At 30.9% G+C, this 22641-nt stretch overlaps 1 protein-coding gene across 1 annotated transcript in view; it reads left to right on the top strand.

Annotated features, from left to right (window-relative positions):
• Slc45-1 (Solute carrier family 45 member 1) overlaps window positions 1-21140 on the top strand; it is a 36183-nt gene extending 15043 nt beyond the window's left edge. The window contains exons 2-6 of the mRNA XM_065512478.1: window positions 11032-11880; window positions 11949-12151; window positions 19722-20060; window positions 20123-20428; window positions 20508-21140. Coding sequence (XP_065368550.1) covers window positions 11115-11880; window positions 11949-12151; window positions 19722-20060; window positions 20123-20428; window positions 20508-20729 — 1836 coding nt within the window. The 5' untranslated portion in view covers window positions 11032-11114 and the 3' untranslated portion in view covers window positions 20730-21140. The remainder of the gene's footprint in view (window positions 1-11031; window positions 11881-11948; window positions 12152-19721; window positions 20061-20122; window positions 20429-20507) is intronic.
• Window positions 21141-22641: the final 1501 nt, after the last annotated feature.

Here is a 22641-nt window from a genome sequence, read left to right as displayed (position 1 = left end):
AGAAGAATTCAAGTGTATCGATTTTCTGAAACAGTGTAGGAATTACTTCACTCCATCTGATCTCCTCACTATTTATACGACCTATATACGTCCGAAAATGGAATACAACTCCCATGTATGGCCCGGTATCTCAAAGTCTATTTCGACCTCGTAAAGTAGAGGGCTAATAATCCAACTCTATTGATTCGCTGAATCATCGACGCAATGTCGATTTTCCACAAACACTACTCCCTCTGTCCTCCCTTTCATATCCCATATTCCTGATCCAACTGTGGTTTATGACTTATTCGCATAGACCTGCGACTTAAGGAAATCCCACAAATAAAAAGTCTAATGGAGTCAAATCATACGATCTCGATGGCGAGTTCACTTCATGCCCCCAAATCGCTAGTGCAGACTATCCAATTTGGGATGAAAGGTGTGGCTCGTAGCGCCGTCCTTTTAATTCAATCCAAAAATGTTGGTAATCATTGACCTATAGTCGCTTTGTACTTGTATGCTCGCTTTGTAAGGTGATGGCCTGGCCAACGTCGGTCTGAATGAAATATGGACCGGCGTCATCGGTATTCGGCCAGTCCAAAATACACACCAAACAGTGATTTTTTTGGCCGAACAGATAAAAATAATTTTATCACTTGCAGATGTTGTAGAACGTTCTATCCGTCCATGGTGATTTGGCAGAACAAAATCAGAGCCAATTCGACAGCTGTAGCTTCAACAATATGGCCGTTATCAATTGTCAAAGTCCCTATTGAAAGACCATTTAGTATTGCTTCCAATGATTCACTATTTTTATAGCCTTCACCTTCGTGAGAAGTGTATATAAAGTTTGTCATTCCGTTTGTAATTTCCACAATATAATTTTCCGACCCTATAAAGTATATATATTCTGGATCCTTATAGATAGCGGAGTCGATTAAGCCATGTCCGTATGTCTGTCTGTAGAAAGCAATTTTCTGAACACTCCAGATATCTTCGGGATTCAAATCTTCAATAATTCTGTCAAACATGCTTTCGAGAAGTTTCCTATTTAAAATCAGCAAAATCGGTCCACAAATGGCTGAGATATGAGGAAAAAACCAGGACAACCTCAATTTTTTACCTATATCTGGATTACTAAGTCACTAGTATAGACAATATGGATATAGATATTTCAAATACCTTTACAACGACGTATATAAGACCATAGTAAGTTGGACCTACAATGGGTCAAAATCGGAAAAAATATTTTTTAACTCGAATATTTCTTTTCACAAAAAAAAATTAAAAAACCAAAAAAAAAATTTTAAATTAAAAAACCAAAAAATTTTTTAAAATTTTTAAAATAACAATTCGATAATTTTTTTTCCAAAAAATTAAAAAAAACTCTTTGGAAAAAAAAATAAATTTTGTTTACCTAAAAATATTTAAAATTTGTATTAATTAATATATAATTTGGTGAAGGGTATATAAGATTCGGCACAGTCGAATATAGGTCCTCTTACTTGTTTGTTCTATTATAGTAGAAATAAATGAATCTGTAAACTACTTACATTATCACAAAAATCTAAGAAATTTCAAGCAGATTTTTAACGACTTTATTAAGTTAAAGAAATTTTTAATACACATTGTTCTAAATATTTATTCCAATTTGTAAAAATATCTAATACAAAGGCTTAACCGATTATTAGAATTCGTGCTAAGTACATTACCTTATGTCTCCACGTAGCAATATTTATTGCAAAGCTCAAGCAAAAATGTCGGCACAACAACAGCACCAAGGCGTTAACAAGGTGACAGCAGTGGCGAATTGAAATAAATACAGGCGAATTCACTTATTTTTTATATATAGAGTTTGACATACGCGCGTACTGGCGGATATTTTTTATATATGTAGTTTGACATTTGTGCGTGCTATTTCTATAATCAGCTGTGCTGCCGATGGCACCTTATTAAATGCACCTTGAACAGCACAGTGATTGCAGTTGTATGAAAAACAGAGGTGTATTGACATTAATGACAACTGAACTGACAGTTTATTGCTTAGCAATAATTGCTCAAGCAATCAGTAGAACAATAATTGCGCAATGGATTGCTACATATGACAATTTGCAGTGTAAACAGTGATGTTAACATTTTAATTTCGATTACCGTACAGCCCTAAAAAAATTACCGTTTTTTAGGTAAAATTACCGTATCCAAAGTTTAGTACAAAAATACTAATATTTTCTTATTGAAACAGGTTTATTTTTATAATTCAATATATCGAGGGCCTATATTCAAAACTCTCTATCTTAAAAACAACTTTTCAGGAAAGCCAAAAACCTGTTTTTTGTCGCGTATTACTTGAGTTATTAAAATTCGGTATGCTAGAGGGTTTTTCTTCTCAAAATATTCAATGTGTATATAAAAATGAAGAGATAGAGGATTTTGCATTTTAATAGAATTAAATTATTTTGATTTCATTTATGCCATCTGTCAGTTTTTAACGTGATTTATTTAAGAGAACGGCTAATAATACAACATAAGATAAAAAAAAAACTTTAAAAGTAGACACTTTTTAAGCAAACTCCAACTTTAACCATTTATTTTTATGCCATGGAAATTATATTTTCCAAAAACAAAATGGTAAAATATTTTCATGATAATTCATTTTTTTAAATGATTGAAAAATGCAAAATTCATGTTCAGCATTCAAAAATTAGTAGGAAAACATGAATTGCAAGAAGAAATTATTCCAAAAAAATATTTGAAAATTATTTGAAAAGATAGAGGCTTTTGCATTCGGAAAAAAATAATTGTATAACATAGAGAAATAACAAAAATGCAAATAAATCTGCAAAAGACAATAGGTTGTAAGAAATTCATACCATAGATGAGGGCTGTTTTACTGAACATTTTACTATCAAAAAGTAATTTTCGTGAATATCAAAGATAGTGGGTTTTGAATATAGGACCATGTTTGTAAAACAGCAGAATGCCATTTTTATCAACATCATTTATTTGCCTTATAATATAAATTCCGTATCTATTTATTTAAATTCATCCATTTCAACAGCTTCTGGGAAATGCAAAACTAAAGGAATTATAGAAATATTGGTATCGAACAATTGGGGATTTATTACGATCAGTTTTTAATACTAATTTGTATGTTGAAATATCAATACTTGAAAGACTTGCGATTACTTTACCGCGTAGATATATTTTGTCTAGTGGTAGTTGGTTATCATCATCCTCAAAGTTTTATGATTATTTTAATGAGAAATATGTACATTATATGTAGACACATTATGGAAATATAACGTTTGGGATATAATTTTTAAAAATTTAAACTTTTTAAAATTACCGTACAAATGTAGAAATTACCTGCCTACCGTACGGAGGTCAAAATTACCGTACAATATGGTAATTACCGTACGGTTAACATCACTGAGTGTAAACATTGCAAATTTTATGGATCCAATCAAATTTGACAATTGCGGCAATAATTATTGCTTCGTGGAGACCTAGGGTTAGGTAAGGTCAGAAATATTTGTCGTCTGATCTGTAGAATAAAAATTTAGTTCGATTTTTAATTTAATTCAAATATACTAGTTAAATGTGTTAAAAGTATACAAATCTATAAATTAATTTGATAGAAAACATATCAATTCATTTTAATAAGTTTTTAGAACCAGTTTTATACTATCGGAGTTACAAACATCAGCTCAAACTAATATAGAATGGTATAGTGTGTTAAAAATTAAAAAAAAACTGCTGCTTATTACTCAATGTTGTGGTTAATTAATAAAATGAAATATTTTTACATAAAATAATATTTAGCAATTTTATAAACATATTTATAATTTACGCAACTTTAGAAATCATGTAATTTTGCATTTAATAATTCTGTTTTTAAACTGATTCATTATTTTTTCTAAGCAGCGAACGCATAGATTTTTTATTGTAATAAGAAAACAACTTAAAAGTTTTTCGTTTAGAATATGTTTACAATTTTGGATTCCACAGATGATTGATTTTTTTCGGCTTAAGCGTCGCACAGTGGTATGAGAAAAAAAAGAGGGAAATAAATCTGTAACTTCTAAACCCTTAGTCCGATTTGAATGAAATTTAAAACGCGCAAAGATGAAGTGTAGTCGAGTTTAAGTTTTCAATTTAGACCTCATGAGCCTATCAAGGCGGCACCATAGGAGCTTAGGAGATATTCGCATTTGAAAATTAAATTTTCAACATTTTTACCCACCCTACTCTAGTTTTTTGATGACCTCGGTTCCAAATATTTCCCGATTTTCTACATTTTTCTTTTGTAAAATTAACAACAGAAGTATATATAAAATAAAGAAAGAATTGTTTAAAAATCATGACTGAATACAAAGTTACACGCATTTGAATTTAAAAAATTTTAAAATGGCGATTTTTCGCTATTTTTGTCTAAAAAATACTTTTTTTCTTTTTAAGTTATCTAAAAAATTTCTAAGAGGAAGTATAATGAATTCTTACTGTTTGAAAAGCTAACTTTACATCAAATATTTTAAATGAAAAAAAAAATTATAATTTTTGATACCGAGAGGACCAGATCCATTAAAAAAAATCCTATTTTTTATGTAAAATTCAACTTTAGGGCAAAAATTCTCAAATCGCATACTCGATATCAAAATATAGTAACCCATTTATGGGATTTTTCAAGATTTTTCTGGGAATTGCGGAATACTTTATAACAGATTTTAAAATTTGTTTTTACTTTTCCATTTCAAATAGAAAAATCTACATAACTGTGTAATTTCATTAAAAAATATTCATAAATAATACATTTTTTAAAAGTAGACAAAATCCTCTATCCATTGATATATAACATGTCTACCTTATGTTTTATAAGTGGCAAATTAATTAGGGAAAACTTAACAACTCGCTGAGAATTAACCTAACATAGAAATTCATAAAAAAGTATGTTGCCCACATAACAACAACATAACAGTGCTAGGTTAATTCTCTGCGAGTTGTTAAGTTTATTAATTTGCCACTTATAAAACATAAGGTAGACATGTTACCACTGTGCGTCTTGATGTTTTTAAATCAGTCAGCTAGAACTATAAAACGTGTTAAATTCTTTTTATGAATAAATTTTGGCAGTAATGCTGATTAAATAATTGTAAAACATATATAGCTAAAAGTTTTATTTAATGTTTAATAATGAAATCAATTACGTACTATATGATTTACTCAATAATAGAGGCTAGTTTTATGATATAAAAATAAATACAACATTTTAAAATTTAACTTAATTTAAAGCCGCCACCAGTAAGTAGCACCGGTCTGATTTTTATTGCTGTGGAAAATTATTTCTGTTTTATGATTTTGTTTATTTCCTTTATGTCTTAAATATGAAATATTAATTATGTATATATTTATTTGTTTAGCGATATTCTAAAATGTAGACAAAACTGACATAATATCAATAAAATATTTTAGATAACTTGAAACAAGTTTGATATTTAAATTATTTAATATTTTTTTTTTATCAAACAGTGCAAAGTGCAGTCTGTCGCAAAATAAATTGTTATATATGCATAATTTTTAAAATACATCTAAGATTTTTTTAATTTCTGAAATTTCTAAACAGCAGCATATTGTTAATATTGTCGAAATATCGGACATTTTTTTCACATTTGAGGTGTCCAACTTTGGCCCACTGTAGAGCCGTGTATGAAAGTTGAACTCCTCCTCTATTAATATTGGACAGTGGGTCCATGCAATGCGTTGCACAAACATTTTATTAAAGTTATTGATTCATAATACTGTGAACTTACAAAATATTCGAATATTATGCTTTGAGAGTAATTAGGTTGATCCCAAAGAGTACTTAGGTTAAAATGGAGTTTTTGGCGAAACCTTAACCATATATTTGGTCAATTCACAAGGTCTCTTATCAGTCATATTGTCATAATGTCCTAATATATCACGACTCCGCGGCTCGGCTTAATCGACACTTAGCCATTTGGCGTAGGTCTCTACTGGTTGGTAACGATAAAATAATAAACATACCATATTAAGAAGTATTATTTAAGGAAATTTTTTGCTTGAAAAGCAATAAAAACCATTGTGAAATATTAGGACATTATGACATGATAAGAGACCTTGTGAATTGACCAATTATATATAATAACAAGGCATATTTAACCAGGTGGCAGCGTAACGCCAGCTTATTTTTTTTTGCTATACTCATGTTTTGTCTTGTGAAATGTCAAAAACATGTTTACAAAAATTTTTAAATATGTTATAAGCAGGGCTGTCAGATGTGGCGATTTCTCGCCAAACGTGGCGATTTTTCATTGCCTTTGGCGACCAAAATTTTCAATTGGCGACATGGCGATTTACAGACTAGTTGGCGATTTTTGACAAATTATTTGTTTTTCTTGAAATAATTTAATTTCTTTGATATTTATTAACCCAATAATTAATAATTAAAATTAATCACGTATTATCTGATCATATGGGTGCAGGTAGCATACACGATCAAATAGTTTGAACAATATTAATTTTTTCTTCTAAAATATTTAAGCCGTCTTAATAACTTAATATGCTCATTAAAATTGGCTATTGGTTCGCCGGATTCTTTTCTGCCATTGGAATCAATCGATTTTGGCACAGAATTTGGAACGGAATTACAAAATATAAAAATGGAGGAATATGATGTAGAAATTTTAAAAGAAAATGGTTTTTTGTACTTAAAAAACTTTTAAAAGAAATGCTTAAACAGTTACCAGAAAATATAACTCTTTTCAAAGTATATAATGAATTTTCAATATTAAAATGTGGACATTTTCGGTAGTTCAAAATTCATTCATTATGTTTAATAAAATCCAAAATTATCTGCAGAGGAATATGAATTGTAATGGTCAAAATTAGCATATATCAATTAAACTTAGATCTTTAAAGGTGAAATTTCAACAAATTTGTTAGATTGTTGGCCACAAGTTTACAATTATTGCGATGCAGCTGGAATTGTTAAAAGCAAACTGAAATCTGGGAGTGAATGAATGTTTTTGTGTATTTATTTCATTTAATACTCAAACTCAGACAATTTGGAAATTTTCGGTAGTTCAAAATTCATTAACTTTATTTAAATCCAAAAGTATCTGCAGGGGAATATGAATTGTAATGTTCAAAATTAGCATATATCAATTAAACTTAGATGCGATGCAGCTGGAATTGTTAAAGGCTTAGCATTGGCCGTTCTAAACATGTTAATTTTACCAACCAAATATGTATGTAGAATTCCAAAAAAAATATTTTGGCGACTTTTCGTTTAGCTTTTGGCGATGGAGGTAAAAAAATCTGACAACCCTGGTTATAAGATTAAAAAGATTATTTTTTATTTAAAAAAGTGTGTATTTGTCACCGCTTTATGTGCATAAAATATTTAAAAGTGTTAAAAAAACTATTTCATTTATAAAAGTGCGTTGTTGTGATTTTTTTGACAGTTCTTGTATTGATGTAATTGTTGTAGTTACGCTGCCACCTTGTCAATACATCTTGTATAATAGAATGTTTGTTATTTTACATATTGCAAAGACATTTTCTAATTATATATGTAGACTAATAATCCTAAATAGTTATTTCATAAAAATTTAAATTATTTGTCAAAAAATATACCATATTTACCAAAAAAATTACAGCCCAACTATAAATGCAATTTTAAAGTTAATTTTTGTTAAAGTCGAATTTATTTTAAAAAAGAACTTTTGATTTTTTCGTACCATACGAAAAATTAAAAAAAAGAAATTTCAAAAAATTAAAAAACAAAATGTACATAAATGTTCAAAACAAAAAAAAAGCTTATTTTAAAATAATAAAAAAAACATTTTAAATTAAATTTGAAATTTGTTTTAAGGTACGAAATTTAAAATAATAGCCAACTTTATGGACTTAAAATTGACTTTAAGGCTATAAAACAGTACAGTATTCCGTAATAGGTTCCCTGCTTTGAGATTTGAAGATCTGAAGTTTCGATATGAAATATCGCACACCCAGTTCAAAAGTGACACAACTCAAAATTAATTATTCGGGTATATAATCCTGAAAAATTAATTTTGAGCTTAAACTATGCACAATACACTTGTTTATCTATACAAAAAATATCTATTAATTTTAACTGTTGCTAAAAAAATACACTAATGTATTTCATTGTGTTTCAAAATTTTGAGTTGTGTCATTTTTGAACTGGGTGTGCGATATTTTTTTTTTAAAAAAAGTTTTTCCCAAATTTTTTTTTGTTAATTTTTAAAAAAAAAAATTTTTGGAAAAATAATTTATTACAAAAAAAAATTCGGGTTAAAAAATATTTTCCCGATTTTGACCCATTGTAGGTCCAACTTACTATAACCTTATATACATCGTTGCAATGAACTTTGAAATATCTATCATTAGATATCCATATTGTCTATTAATGACTTAGTAATCCAGATATAGATCAACAAGTAAGAGAGCTATATTCGGCTGTGCCGAATCTTATATACCCTTCTCGAAATTAATAGAAATTTTAAATATTTTTATTTTTTTTCCAAGGTTGTTTTTTTTAATTTAAAAATTTTTCGAATTGTTATTTTAATTTTTTTAAAATTTTTAAATTTAAAATTTTTTTTATGAAAAAAAAATTCGGGTTAAAAAATATATTTTCCGATTTTGACCCATTGTAGGTCCAACTTACTATGATCTTATATACGTAGTTGCAAAGGTCTTTGAAATATCTATTATTAGATATCCATATTGTCTATATTAATGACTTAGTAATCCAGATATAGGTCAGCCATTTGTGGACTGATTTTGCTGATTTTAAATAGAAAACTTCTGGAAAGCATGTCTGACAGAATTATTGAAGATTTGGATCCCGAAGATATCTGGGGTCTTCAGAACATTGATTTCAATAGACAGACAGACGGACATGGCTTAATTGACTCCGGTATCTATAAGGATACAGAATATATTGTGGAAATTACAAACGGAATGACAAACTTATATATACCCTTCTCACGAAGATGAAGAGTATAAAAATAGGGCTAAAATCGAGGTTGTTCCGTTTTTTTTTATATGGGCCGATTATGTCGATTTTAAACAGCAACCGATCCGGAAGAATTCCCGATATTTTGATGTATGAATTATGTATTTAAGTTATTTGGGGGCTACGGAAAGTTAATTTCAGATGCACAGGCGGACATGGCTATATCGACTTCGCTATATATAACAATCCAGAATATACAGTGAGCTTCAAATGTGAGTAAACACCAAAAATTATTCGATTTTTTTTTAAGATAATGAAAATCATAAAATCTATTCATCGATTAAAATTAAAAAGTTTCGGTTTGTTGGAAATTGGGTTGAATAATAGACTCGGTCCTGAAAAACAAAGATTTAAGTCGGATTTTCATGATCTTAAAAAAATTGAAAAATTCACTGGTGTTTACTCACTTTTGAGGCTGTGTGTATATACTTTGTGGGCTCGCAAATGAAAAATGTAGAAATTACAAACGGAATGACAGATTTATATATACCCTGCCACTCATGGCGAAGGGTATAAAAAAGCTAAACATTTTAAAAAATCCAACATTCCCCAATAGGTCGAGTGATTTCTTTCTATATTAAACTTTTTTTTGTGGAATTTTATGTAAATACCAATATTTTTAAGAGATTTATGCTCGTTAAAGTGGTTTTCGGAAGTGGGCCTTATATGGGCGCTATGGTCAATTGTAGATTGATATTTATAAGAGATAAATATCGCAAAAAACGCAAGTGTATATTATATAGACCTAATAGGGGAATGACTTTAAGAATATATTAAAATCTTTAAATTTGGATGAATTACAAAAAATTCGCAACCTATTACATGCCTGGTGAGGACCCCTGGCTTGTGGGACTATTGTCAAAATTGAAAATCGTATGCTCCTCTGCTATTCTATGTCACTTGGATCAATCACTTATTTTTTTGGCAGACTTATTTCCAAAATATTTTGATTCTGCCCCACTGTGCATTGCAATTTAAGAAAATATCCATAATTTGCTATAGTTCCCATAATAAACCCCATCCAGGAAATAAATATCTTAAACATGTTAACAAAAAACCCATAAATTAAAATACAAATTGTATATGAATCTGCCCATAATTACCATAGATTTCTACTCCCGAAAATAACATTACCATAAGTTAATACATTCTACTATTTGGTAATAAAACATGTAAACAATTGTTTATTTTTTTATTACCTAATTAATTAATTGGGCAAATAAAATAATAATTAAATGTGCATAAATTTAAAACAAAAGTATTGTTAATATTTCTATTTGGTAAATAAATTAAAACGTTTGAAATAATATGTTTAGTAGGAAAGTTTAATAATTTTAATTACTCTCAAAAAATATAATTAGTATAAAGTAACACAAAAAGTTTTAACTGAAAATTAGTTCTTCAATGAGATATAGGAAGTGAAATATTATAATTTCCAGCTAAAATATAAATAAAATTATTTTTAAAAAATGTTTCCATATTAATATAAGTCATGGTAAAAAATATTTTATTGAATGAAAACTTTTTAAACCAGGAACTTAATTGAGTAATTTAGATGCTACTTAACTAACATTATATTGTTGAGTGTAAAACTCAACACAATTATAAACCAAAGAAACAAAATTCGTAACAAATTACAGAGAAGCTGAAATAATCGACACAATTGATTATTTATTCCACAAAAAAGTTTCCATTTAATAAAATTACACCCAAACACGCAAATTAAAATAGGTTTTTTATTTGAATTTCCATGGGATAAACTGCACATGAGCACAGGTTTCAAAATAGAAAATTGTTATGAATGAAAACTTCTAATTGATTATTGTAAACTACACAAAACAAGTCATGGAATAAAATATTTGCTATACATGATCATTAAAATGATCATGATTCACCAAAAAAATTTCTAATTGTTTACACATTTTTATTTTTAAATAAAACTGCCTCTCATAATCTACAATTAATTTATTAAATCTTTATTATTTTAATTACAGATTTTGTTTGTTAAACGCGGCCTATACACTTTTTACTTTTTTGATTTCACCGCAAACGCCCGTCAACACTCAAAGCCGTCGAAATGGTTGGTGTTGCACCCAGTTCAGATGCCGGCGAGCTGTCAACGAAAAAAAATCCCATGATTAAATTCATGCTGAAGGAACGTGAAAATCATGCCAAAAATCAGGATCACGATTATTCGCATGTCTTTCGCAAGAGAACGCGTTTCGAAATGTTTCGTTTGTCGGCCATAGCCATGGCTATAGAGTTTGCTTATGCTGCGGAGACTTCATTTGTTTCACCGATTCTCCTGCAAATTGGTGTAGATCACAAAGTCATGACCATGGCATGGGGTCTTTCGCCTTTGCTGGGTTTCTTTATGGCGCCGCTATTGGGCTCCATCAGTGATCGTTGTTACTTGAAAATGGGTCGTCGTAGACCTATTATAACGGTTTTGTCCTTTGGTATTCTCTTGGGCCTGATATTGGTTCCATATGGCAAAGAATTTGGCATGATGCTTGGAGATGAAGGTTATACGTATAATGTTACCGCAGCAATTGCCTCAAACTTTAGCATTGCTGATGGCAGTGTAGCTGCCTTGCTGTCGCCAGAACAAGAAGGTCCTTCACCTTCCAATTATAAATATGCCACCATTCTTACCATAATCGGTTTGGTTTTATTGGATTTCGATGCTGATACCTGTCAAACTCCAGCCCGTACTTATTTGCTAGACATGTGCATTCCAGAGGATCAACCCAAGGCCTTGACCATGTTTACTTTATTCGCTGGAGTTGGTGGCACCATTGGTTATGGCATTGGTGGCATTGATTGGGAAAAAACAACTATTGGTATGTTTTCATTTACATTTGTTGTTTAAGTTTTTGTGGAAATTTATTTGTGATTTATTTAATTGTAGGTACATTTTTGGGTGGCAATATACCCACTGTATTTGGTTTGGTCACCATTATCTTTGTGATTTGTTATATCATCACTATAACCACCTTCCGTGAGATTCCTTTAAAACTGATTGAGAAGGATGAACTGTTGAGACCTTTATCGGATACTGCCATTAAAAAGGAACTGAAGAAGTGCAATTCTAATGTTTTTTACATTGATCAGGTAAGAGTTTAAGATTTTTAAATGAATTTTATTTTTTAAGGATTTGAAAATGTCATAGTACATTTTAAATACAGCTTCAAATTATTATAATGTGATTAGAGAAAGAGTGAGATTAATGAATTTTGTGTTATTCGTGTTTAAGGGGACTAATTTTTCATGTCACTTTATCGGATTAGTCTGAAACTGAAACTTATTTCCAAATAGCCTACTTTAAAACTATAAGATTCGAAAGGTATAATTTATATAAATTATTATTATAGATTCAAGTTCAAATAAATCGCTCTACACAGAAGCACTTTCTGTCCTCGTGCAGTCTAATATCAGAACAACCCGAGGCACGCTGATCGCCAGCAATTTTGAAGTAGAGCATTTTGCTTCAGCGGTGAATTCTGCTGAATAAATAATTACAGCATTATAGCGTTACTCCCACCAACCGGTCTCCATAAGGTACACTATAGCCGGTTTGCCCGTAACATTACTATTAGGAATGTTAGCATACTCCGGGTCCCAAATAATCTATCCATCTCATGAATAAATTTGGATTTCATGTACAAACCCAAGAGAAATATAAATGCAGACTGAACATATCCGGTTATTTTCGTCGAATATCAACGAGTTCATTGAGTCTTTTAATGGCCAATTTCTCAGAAAGTTCTGTAGACAGATAAATCCTCTATCGTATTGTTCTAAGGAGACATTTCCTCTAGTTATAGAAAATTACAGTATAGTTAACATTGTAACATATATCTAAGATTTCCTGGTTTTTAAAAACCAACAGTATTCAACTAGTTTGTCATAAGAAATAAAACCTTTATGATTTAGTCCGTAATGAACTCGTAATCATTAGAGCCGAATTCCTCTATATTCTTTCGAATATATCACAATATGTGTATATTTCAAATGTGACCATCTTCACTCTATATATAAAATTTTAAATATAACTTCCTAAAACAGTCCTACAGCACTCAATCAATCAAATACAGTCGATATGATTCCGTCAAGACCACACCACTCAATGAGATCGATGAACTAGATCAAGGCAAGATGCTAGTAAAATAAATACTAGATTCAACTTGTTACATTCAGATTCTCGTTACCTCAATTAGATTGTTCAGTATAAATATGTTCGTTAAAAAATCTGTTTATTGACATTTAAAGCGCTGGACATTCAGAGAAAAGATAAGAAACTGGTTTCTCCTTTTTGAGATTCCGGCAGCTGCGACAGTTACTGTTGTAGCATATTGCCACTTCAATTTTATCTTCGCTCCGGAATGACCCGAGAATAGGCCGCCTGGAAGGAATAAGAAGAAAGTCCGTTTGAGGCGTTATTTAGTCAGAGGTTAGATTTAAAAGCGTTGGAAGCATATACAAGATCATTGTGTGTACATACATTCTTGATCATTAGCATCCAGATAAATCCTTTAAGGAAATGATAAGATAGGATTTAGAAACAATATAATGTTCAATGACTCTGAAAGACTAGTACGATGTGAACCAGTGACTTTATGCAAGCTGATCTCTGAATTTTGTGCGTTTGATCAACTACACATTTCATTTATGTTGCAGTCCAAAAACTAGATATCCATAGGATAATATTGGCCACTTTATTGCGGTAGACATCCAGACCTCTTAAACCTGTGTTGTATGTTTAGCATGATAATTTCGAGTCCTAAATAAAATCTTGATTGTCATATCCATGCCAAAAAGAATAAGTTACCACAACCACATTTGTTTTGTTTGGGTTAACACCTAGTGCTTCCTCTATGGCCCAGTGGAAGAGCATTTACAAGGCATTAGTCATGCATCATCAACAAGCTCGAACCATTTGGGGTGTAAAATTTAATTTTTTTTCCTTTTTATATTCCTAACCAAGAGCGGCAAAGGTATATATAAGTTTGTAATTTCAACATTTTTCATTTACGACCCCACAAACTATATATATTCTGGATCGTTATAAATAGCGAAGTCGATATAGCCATGTCCATCTGTCCGTCAGTATGTTGAAATCAACTTTCCGTAGCCCCCAAAAAACTAACAAACGTGATTCATACATCAATTTATCGGGAATTCTTCCGGCTCAGTTGATATTTAAAATCTACAAAATTCGACCACAAATGGCTGAGATATAAGGAAAAAACAGGAACAACCCCGGTTTTTGGCCTATTTTTGATCTATATCTGGATTACTAAGTCATTAATATAGACAATATGGATATCTAATGATAGATATTTCAAAGTCCATTGAAAGCATGTATATAATGCTATAGTAAGTTGGACCTACAATGGTTCAAAATCGCGAACAATATTTTTTAACCCGAATTTTTTTTTCATAAAAAAAAATTTTGGTCAAAAAATTCTTTTCCAAAAAAAAAAAATTTTAAATATTGTAATATTTAAAAAATTTATTTTAAAGAATAATTTAGTAAAGGGTATATAAGATTCGGCACAGCCGAATATAGCTCTCTTACTTCTTTATATTAAAATTTTTCGGTTTTGGAGGGAGGGGAATTTCCTTTCCCTCCTGGATCCGCGCCAGATAATCAATAACAGATTGTCTGTATTAGTAATAGATTTAATTCCTGTACTGTGCAATTGCCCAATAAACGAGTTAACAACAATCAGCAAATATAATTCCACTTTTAGTTTATAAGATTTCAACATCCTGGATCATAGAGATAGTTGTCCTCAAGTAGTTTTTTTAACAAACACAAACTGCGAAGCGTTTTGCTTGTCTGCAGTTACACCCAAAGACTCTGGCGGGAATCGAACCCGCAACCCTCAGATTAATAGTTCAGCACACTATCGATCGGGGCACCTCTCTCTCAATTTTATTTACAATCACACGATCTTTTAGGTATGCACGACGACAATAGGAGAGTCGTGAGGAGTTCTTCATATGAGTTGGTGGCACTTTCCAAGTATTTAAACAGGAAGGATAATAGACTTATACTCCAAATACACGACACTAGCTTGCAATCCCAAATATTTTGGGATGAATTTCTCGATTTTTATGAGTCGTACCCAGAATAAAACAAACTTTCTGAAACCAAACTGAACATAGATGAGAGAGAAAGATAATTTATATATTATACGGAGTAATGGTAAATCCCTTTGCACTCTTCAGCATTCAAGGTGATTTTTAAGCAGAAAACCCGTCAATAGCTCTGCCAATTCTGTCATGGGAGATTATGATTTCATTGGTTTCAAAATATGACTCACTATTAGACCATCCATCCAACCATCCAGTTTTCGTCGGGAAAGACCAGTTTTAGAGTCAAATGTCCCATGTCCCGGCGATACTCTGAACGGGACGCCATTTGTCCCGTTTTGAAAAAAAAACATAATAAAGTTATGTTTAATAAAAATAAAAAAAATGGAAATACCGATATTTTCTAACAACTGAATATCACTATTTAATAATATATTTAGTGCATTTACTTCTATGAGTTCCAAAAAAACTCATTCAATAAACTCATCAGTAACATTTAACATTCATGAAAAATAAATGGCACGATACTCGCTTGGCACGGATGCTTGTACCTTTAGTTAAAGCTGAGTTGTTAGTCCGTTTCAATGGACTAAGTTTGTTGAATTTATAACTTCAAATAATAAAAAAGCTGATAAAAGCGATTAAAAATATAAATTTTAAATTAAGGACAGAAATAATTCAACTTTATTAAATAGTAGCTTAACCCGTTGCGCTTCGTTACCCCTATGTAGTAAAATAAAAAAATTTTAAAGATTTTATAAAATATTGGCCAATTCACAAGGTCTCTTATCAATCATATTGTCATAATTTCCTAATATATCACGACTCGTCAGCTCGGCTTAACCGACTCTTAGGCATTCGTAGCAGGTCTCTGCTGGTTGATTTCGATAACGCAATAAACATAGCATACAGAGTAGTATTATTTTAAGACATTTTTTGCTTGAAAAACAATAAAAACCTTGTAAATTGACCATATTTTTTTAATGAGGTCAAACAAATTAGGTAAAATTATAAAAATAAATTTTTGAGACAAAGTTTGAAGAATCTCTCAATTTTAGTTATCCAGATATTGACTATGTAGTTTGTATGGAAGTATAGAATAAAATTCAATATTTTTAATAGTTCCCGATCGTATGTGCTATACTTTTTTTCGGTTTCACTAAACTTTTTTGAAAAGAATGCCAGTGGTTGGTGTTGATTATTTATTATTTGATGGACTACTGCTCCCATGCCTGTGTTACTTGCATCTGTACATAAAATGATTCTAGCTTCAGGTACTGGGTGAGAAAGTGTTGTGGCATTTACCAAGTCCTGTTTACACATTTCAAAATGTTGTATTGTCTCTTCGGTCCACAAAATTACCGAGCGGTCATTTTTTTTATTACCATTGATAAGAGATATAAGTGGTTGTTGATGTTGAATTGCATGTGGAATGAATCTGCGATAAAAATTAACCATGGCCAAAAACCGTTTAAGTTCGCATGCCAATTTCGGAAGTGGAAAGTTCTTTATAACATCAATTTTATTGGACAAAGGTCGGATACCTTGAGATGATATAGAATGTCCAAGAAATTCTATATCATTTTTAGCAAATACACATTTGGAGGGATTAATTGTTAGCGAAAACTTTCGAAGTCTTTCAAAAACTTGGCGAATATGAATTTCATGTTCTTCGGAAGATGTTGAAGCAATACATATGTCATCAATATAACAAAATGCGAAGTCTAAACCACGAAGAACCTCATGCATGTATCGCTGAAATGTTTGTGCGGAATTTCGAAGTCCAAACGGCATACGAAGATATTCAAATAACCCAAATGGAGTAGTCACCGCAGTTTTTTCTATATCGCACTCTTCTATAGGTATCTGGTGGTATCCACGTTGAAGATCTAGCTTAGAAAATATAGTTTTGCCATGTAAATTGTGAGATAGATCTTGAATATGCGGTAGTGGATACCTATCTGGTATTGTCTGGGCATTCACCACACGATAATCACCACAAGGTCTCCAAGAGTTATTCGATTTACGAACTACATGTAATGGTGATGCATAGGGACTCTTAGAAGGTCGAATAACACCAATTTTCATGAGATATTCAAATTCTTCCCTTGCTGCACGGAATTTTTCTGGTGTTAGCCTTCTGGGTTTTGAAAAAACTGGTGGTCCGTGTGTTTCTATACAATGAGTAACATTAGGAGACTTACCGTTTTGTGGATTTTGAAAGTTGATTTGAGTTATATCTTGAAACTCTTCCAGAAGTTTATCTTGAAACTCTTCCAGAAGTTTAGCATATACGTTGTTTGGGTTATAAAGTTTAACTGAAGAATGATTACTTGAGTCAGATATAGCTGAAATCTGAGTACCAATCATTGTTGTTGAGTCAATAAGTTTGGAGTTATTGAGATCAACCAATAGTTTAAAATGTTTAATGAAATCAGCACCGATAATATTATGAGCAGTATCTGCAACAACGAATGTCCATTCAAATGGTATTTTTAATCCAAAATCTATCTTAAGACGCTTTTGACCAAATGTGCTAATGGAAGAATTGTTGGCTGCAAAAAGTTTTGTTGGTGATTTGTTGCGATGTTTGCGGTTAGTGTCAGTAATCTTCAATACTGAGATATCTGCACCTGTGTCGATTAGAAAATGTTGTTTTGTTTGTCGATCATGTATAAAAAGGCGACTAGCATTACAAGTGGTAACATCGATAATTGAAGGAGATCTTGTAATGTTTTCATTTGGGGTATCTGAATTAGTTTGAGGTGAAGATTCGGTGGAATTATGATATAATTCCACCGTTTGATTTAGTTTTTTGAAATATCAAAATTACATGGCGGGCTGCACTTACGAGCTCGATTTCCAAACCTTTTATGGTAATAACAAAATAATACATTTTGTGGTGAACTGTTTCTGCGTGATGATGACGATGAACGTTTAATATCCTTTTGCAAAGAGGATAACGTTTTCTCAATCTGCAAAAGTCGATCGGAAACATCATTTGAAACAGCATCAACTGCAATATTATTGTTTGTGGAAGATGTGATTGATTCCACTGAATTTGTTTGAGTAGAGTCAAAAATGTCATCTGCTATTGCACCAAGTTCGTCTAATGGGCAATTAGGGTTACTTTTAAGTACACAAGATACGACCGCGAGAACAGAGACTGGCAAACGCTGAATCCATAATTGTTTAATTAACTGCATGTCATTGGTAACATCTGTCCTTTGTAGTAGTGTTAAAATGTGGCTTGGTTTACTATCTCCCAACTGAATTCCTGTTATCAGTTGTTCCAAACGGGTCATTGGAGATGCGGAAAATTTTTTGATAAGAATTTGTTTTAATGTTTCATACCTATTGGATAGTGGCGGATTACGAACAATATCAAAAACTTGTTCATGTAGTTTTTCATCCATGTACATTATTGTGATATTGAACTTGGTCTGGTCCTGTTGATCTTGATTCATTCTTCCAAAGCTGTTGATTTGAAAAAATGCTTCCAAACGAGTGAACCATGCTTGAATGCTACCAACTGAATAGCCTTGTAGTTGAGGAATTTGAACTCGTGAAGCGAAACTGGAAATATCTGCTGAATTTGGTATGTTGTTAGACGAATTGGTATTTGCAGATGCCAAAGGAATTGAATTGCTTGCTTGATTTTCCATTTTTTTTGTTGGGGTCACCAATTATAGAATAAAATTCAATATTTTTATTTTTTATAAAAATTATGTTTATTGACAAAAAATACAAAAGAAATTAAAATTTATTTTCATAATATTTTTTAAAGCAAAAAAGTTTAAATGAATGTTTATATGATTATTTTGTAAAAGTAAAAATAAAGTAGTTAATGGAAGGGTGCCTACAGAAGGTTTCACACCCACTGTTTTGATCCAGACAATTTGATTCATACAAAGTTTAAATACATTACAATTATAGTACTCCAGATATTCGAAATTAACTATTTACTTTGTATGGGAGGTGCAGCGCCTAGTAATCCAATCCCGACAATTTTCAGCCAAACTATGTAAAATGATAAGAGAGCAAAGTTTAAGGAATCTCGCAAGTCTAACCATTTTTGGTTAGACTTCACAGGATGGTATAGAGTTCGAAGACTTTCATAGTGATAGTTCTCCAGATTTTACACAATTACAATTAATGTGTTATTGTTGATTTTAATATATAAAATAGGATAATAATTATAAACGAATTTGTTTGAATTTTTCTCTGATCATTTAGTGGTGTCCCGTTTTGGAAATTTCAAAAGGTGGCAAGTCTACTCACTATAGAGTAATACATTTGCATCCAGCCTGGGAATCGTTATTGAGCAGAATATACAAAGATTTCGCAGAAAATGAGACATCAGTCCTTTTGACATACATAGATTAGATTATTCCTTGTTCGGAATATCTCTAAGTCTTGTTTATCTAAGTCTTGCTTATTTAATCTTCTAAGACTAAAATCACTATAAAAAGGAGCACTATCTTTCAAGACTAGGGGCTCAATATGAATCTTACATACATACATATATTTTAACCCATTTCTTTTGGCATAAAAACTAACAAATTCTCTTTTTTTAATTTAGACCACAACCATTCAAAATCAAATGGATGAAGATAAGGCAAAATATACCCCCAATGGAAGTTATCAAAATGGCACTGCTGCTAATGGAGTCAATGGCGATTTAGCCACTGGTGATCAAATGCAGATGCAGCAATATTCTACCAAAGCCATACCCGAACTGGATGACATAGAGGACGATAAACCAGTATCATTGTCACAATATTTGAAGAGTATTTTTGTAATGCCACCCTCTATGAGAATTTTAGCATTGACTAATCTATTCTGTTGGATGGGACATGTAACCTATTGCTTGTATTTCACCGATTTCGTAGGAGAAGCTGTATTCAATGGCGATCCAACAGTATGTTTAACTTAAAGTTTTAATTTTTCTATAAAAGTATTTAATTCAATTGAAATTTTTAGGCTCCCCCCAATTCTGAGGCTGCCAATTTGTATGAGGCTGGTGTTCGTTTTGGCTGTTGGGGCATGTCCATTTATGCCTTTTCTTGTTCCATTTATTCGTTATCGGTTACCAAGCTCATGAAATGGTTTGGCACTAAAGCTGTTTATATTGCGGGTATTGTCTATTACGGCATTGGAATGTTGATCTTGGGCTTGTGGCCCACTAAATGGGGTGTCCTAGTCTTCAGTACTTCGGCTGGTATTTTATATGGTACTCTGTTTACCATGCCCTATATATTGGTAGCCAATTATCATGCCAAGAATTGTGTAAGTAGAAAAATAATTTACTTTTAAAGTTTTTTTTTAAATTTAAAGTGAATTTAACATTGATCTCTTTGCTTTTTAGTTCGGCATCCGCAATGGTGAAACTGTTCCCTTGAAGCAGACTCGTGGTCTTGGCACCGATGTTGCCATTATCAGCAGTGTTGTGTTCATTGCCCAACTTATTGTTTCTCTGTGCATGGGACCCTTGGTGGCCTGGATGGAGACCACATGTGCTATTTTGTATGCTTCGACATTTTTGTCTGCCCTTGCTGCCATTTCAGCCATGTTTGTTTTATATGTTTAAAAACATATTTTTTCAATTAAATATCTTTTAAACATAGATGAGAGTAAATACATACATACATATACATATATATTTAGCTATAAATACATATTCCAAACTATATAATGTAAAATCATACATAATGACTTACAGACATAGTTGAGTAATAATTAAGTTCTTAAATTTAAATTTTATTTTCTTTAAGTTTAATGTTGTATTCTTAAGTTTCAAAGTTATAAAATCTTAATTTTAAATTCCATTTTCTCAATAGCTGGTTACATTTTATCGCAATGATATAATGGAAGTGTTCATATGAAATCTATTTTAACAATGTGAATATCGTTGCGGAAAAACGATAACCAGACATTGAGATAAATGTTGTAATTGTATTATTTTAATTGTTATTATAAATAAATGTTATTTCGTTCCAAACTGTTGTTATTTTTCTTATTATTTCTAATGGATAATTTATAAATTCACACGATATTCGTGAAATTTTAAATGAATTAATATTCTGAGCCAAGCCTACCTATTTAAAAAGGTAACGGTAACGCTAATTCGGATTATTTCGGTAATGGTATTTGTTGTTATTTCAGTACTATTAGTTAATTAATAAAGTTACTAATTAAGACCCTAATTTCGTAAATCACGTCACCATAGTGATATTTATGTGGAAAGCAAAAACAAAATTTTAGAAAGTAAGAAAGTATAGTATAATACCCAACACTAATTTAATTCCGTATATTTGGAGCAAAATTTGTATAGATACCTATATAAATTAAACATTTATGACCGGGCGTTGCAAACTGCACAAATGCATAATACCCTCCCCACTTGATGGTGCATCTGAAAAAAAGTGGATATAAATCTGTAACTTCTAAACGGAGGAGGTGCTGATAAGTTTAAGTTTTGAATTTGAGCTTATAGCACCAAGGGGGGGCCGAGCCACAATGCCTCTTTTCAAAAATATGCAAAATTTTTAAGAATTAAAAAAAATATAGAAGAGTTTTTTTAAAAAATATGGGAATAAAATATTATAGCTGATTTTTTTGGAAAATTTTTTGTTTATGAATCGTTTTTAATGAAATTTTACACTTATATAGAAACTTTCGATCCAAAAGTGAAAAAGATATTTGTGAATTATTAATGACAATCCCACAAAAAAAAATTTCAAAAATCCCAAAATTGGGATTTTTTGATTTATTGAAGGCACTAAGCTCGGGGCTATGAAATCCGTTTGCACAATATTGAAGAACATATTGGGACATACAAAACAGGTCTTAATTTTTTGAAAGCAGCTATGCGATTTGAGAAAATGTTGTCTAAAGTTTAAATTTATATAAAAAATAGGTCTACTTCGGAAGGCTCTGGACCACGTAATAATACGAATTTTGATATTATTTTGCTTTTATAATATTTCCCGAAATGTTGTCTTTCAGAAAAATATAAATACATTATTTATCTTTTTCTTATTTTCTGTAGAATTTAAAATTAATGTAAGTACTTTTTTCGAAAAAAAAAAAAAAATGGCGAAAGAACGACTTTTTTATTATTTTTAAGTTTGAATGCACATAACTTTTGACTCAGTAGATGTTTTTAAACAATTCTTTCAAACTATTATTAATACATGTCCTGTTAATAATAATTAAAAAAATTATATTTCAAGAAAATCGGGAAAGAATTGGATCCGCTATTAGCAAAAAACCAGACCAAGGTAGGTAAATAAAATAAAATTTTACTTTTCAAATGCGAATAACTCGTAAACTATAAGAGATAATATATGGCTAAAGCAATGTAGATCTCGTCTAGATTCCATATATATAAAAATCTTTCAAATCGGATCGCAAACAAAAATTTGGCATCATTTTTAATTTTTGATATACCCGAGGTGCACTTTTGGGGCATTGTGGCTCGGCCCCCCTTGGTGTTATAA

Source organism: Calliphora vicina, chromosome 5 (genome assembly GCF_958450345.1).
Source record: "Calliphora vicina chromosome 5, idCalVici1.1, whole genome shotgun sequence".
Lineage (NCBI taxonomy): Eukaryota > Metazoa > Arthropoda > Insecta > Diptera > Calliphoridae > Calliphora > Calliphora vicina.
Note: the sequence above shows the minus strand (reverse complement) of the source record. Positions and strands in the feature narration are given on the sequence as shown.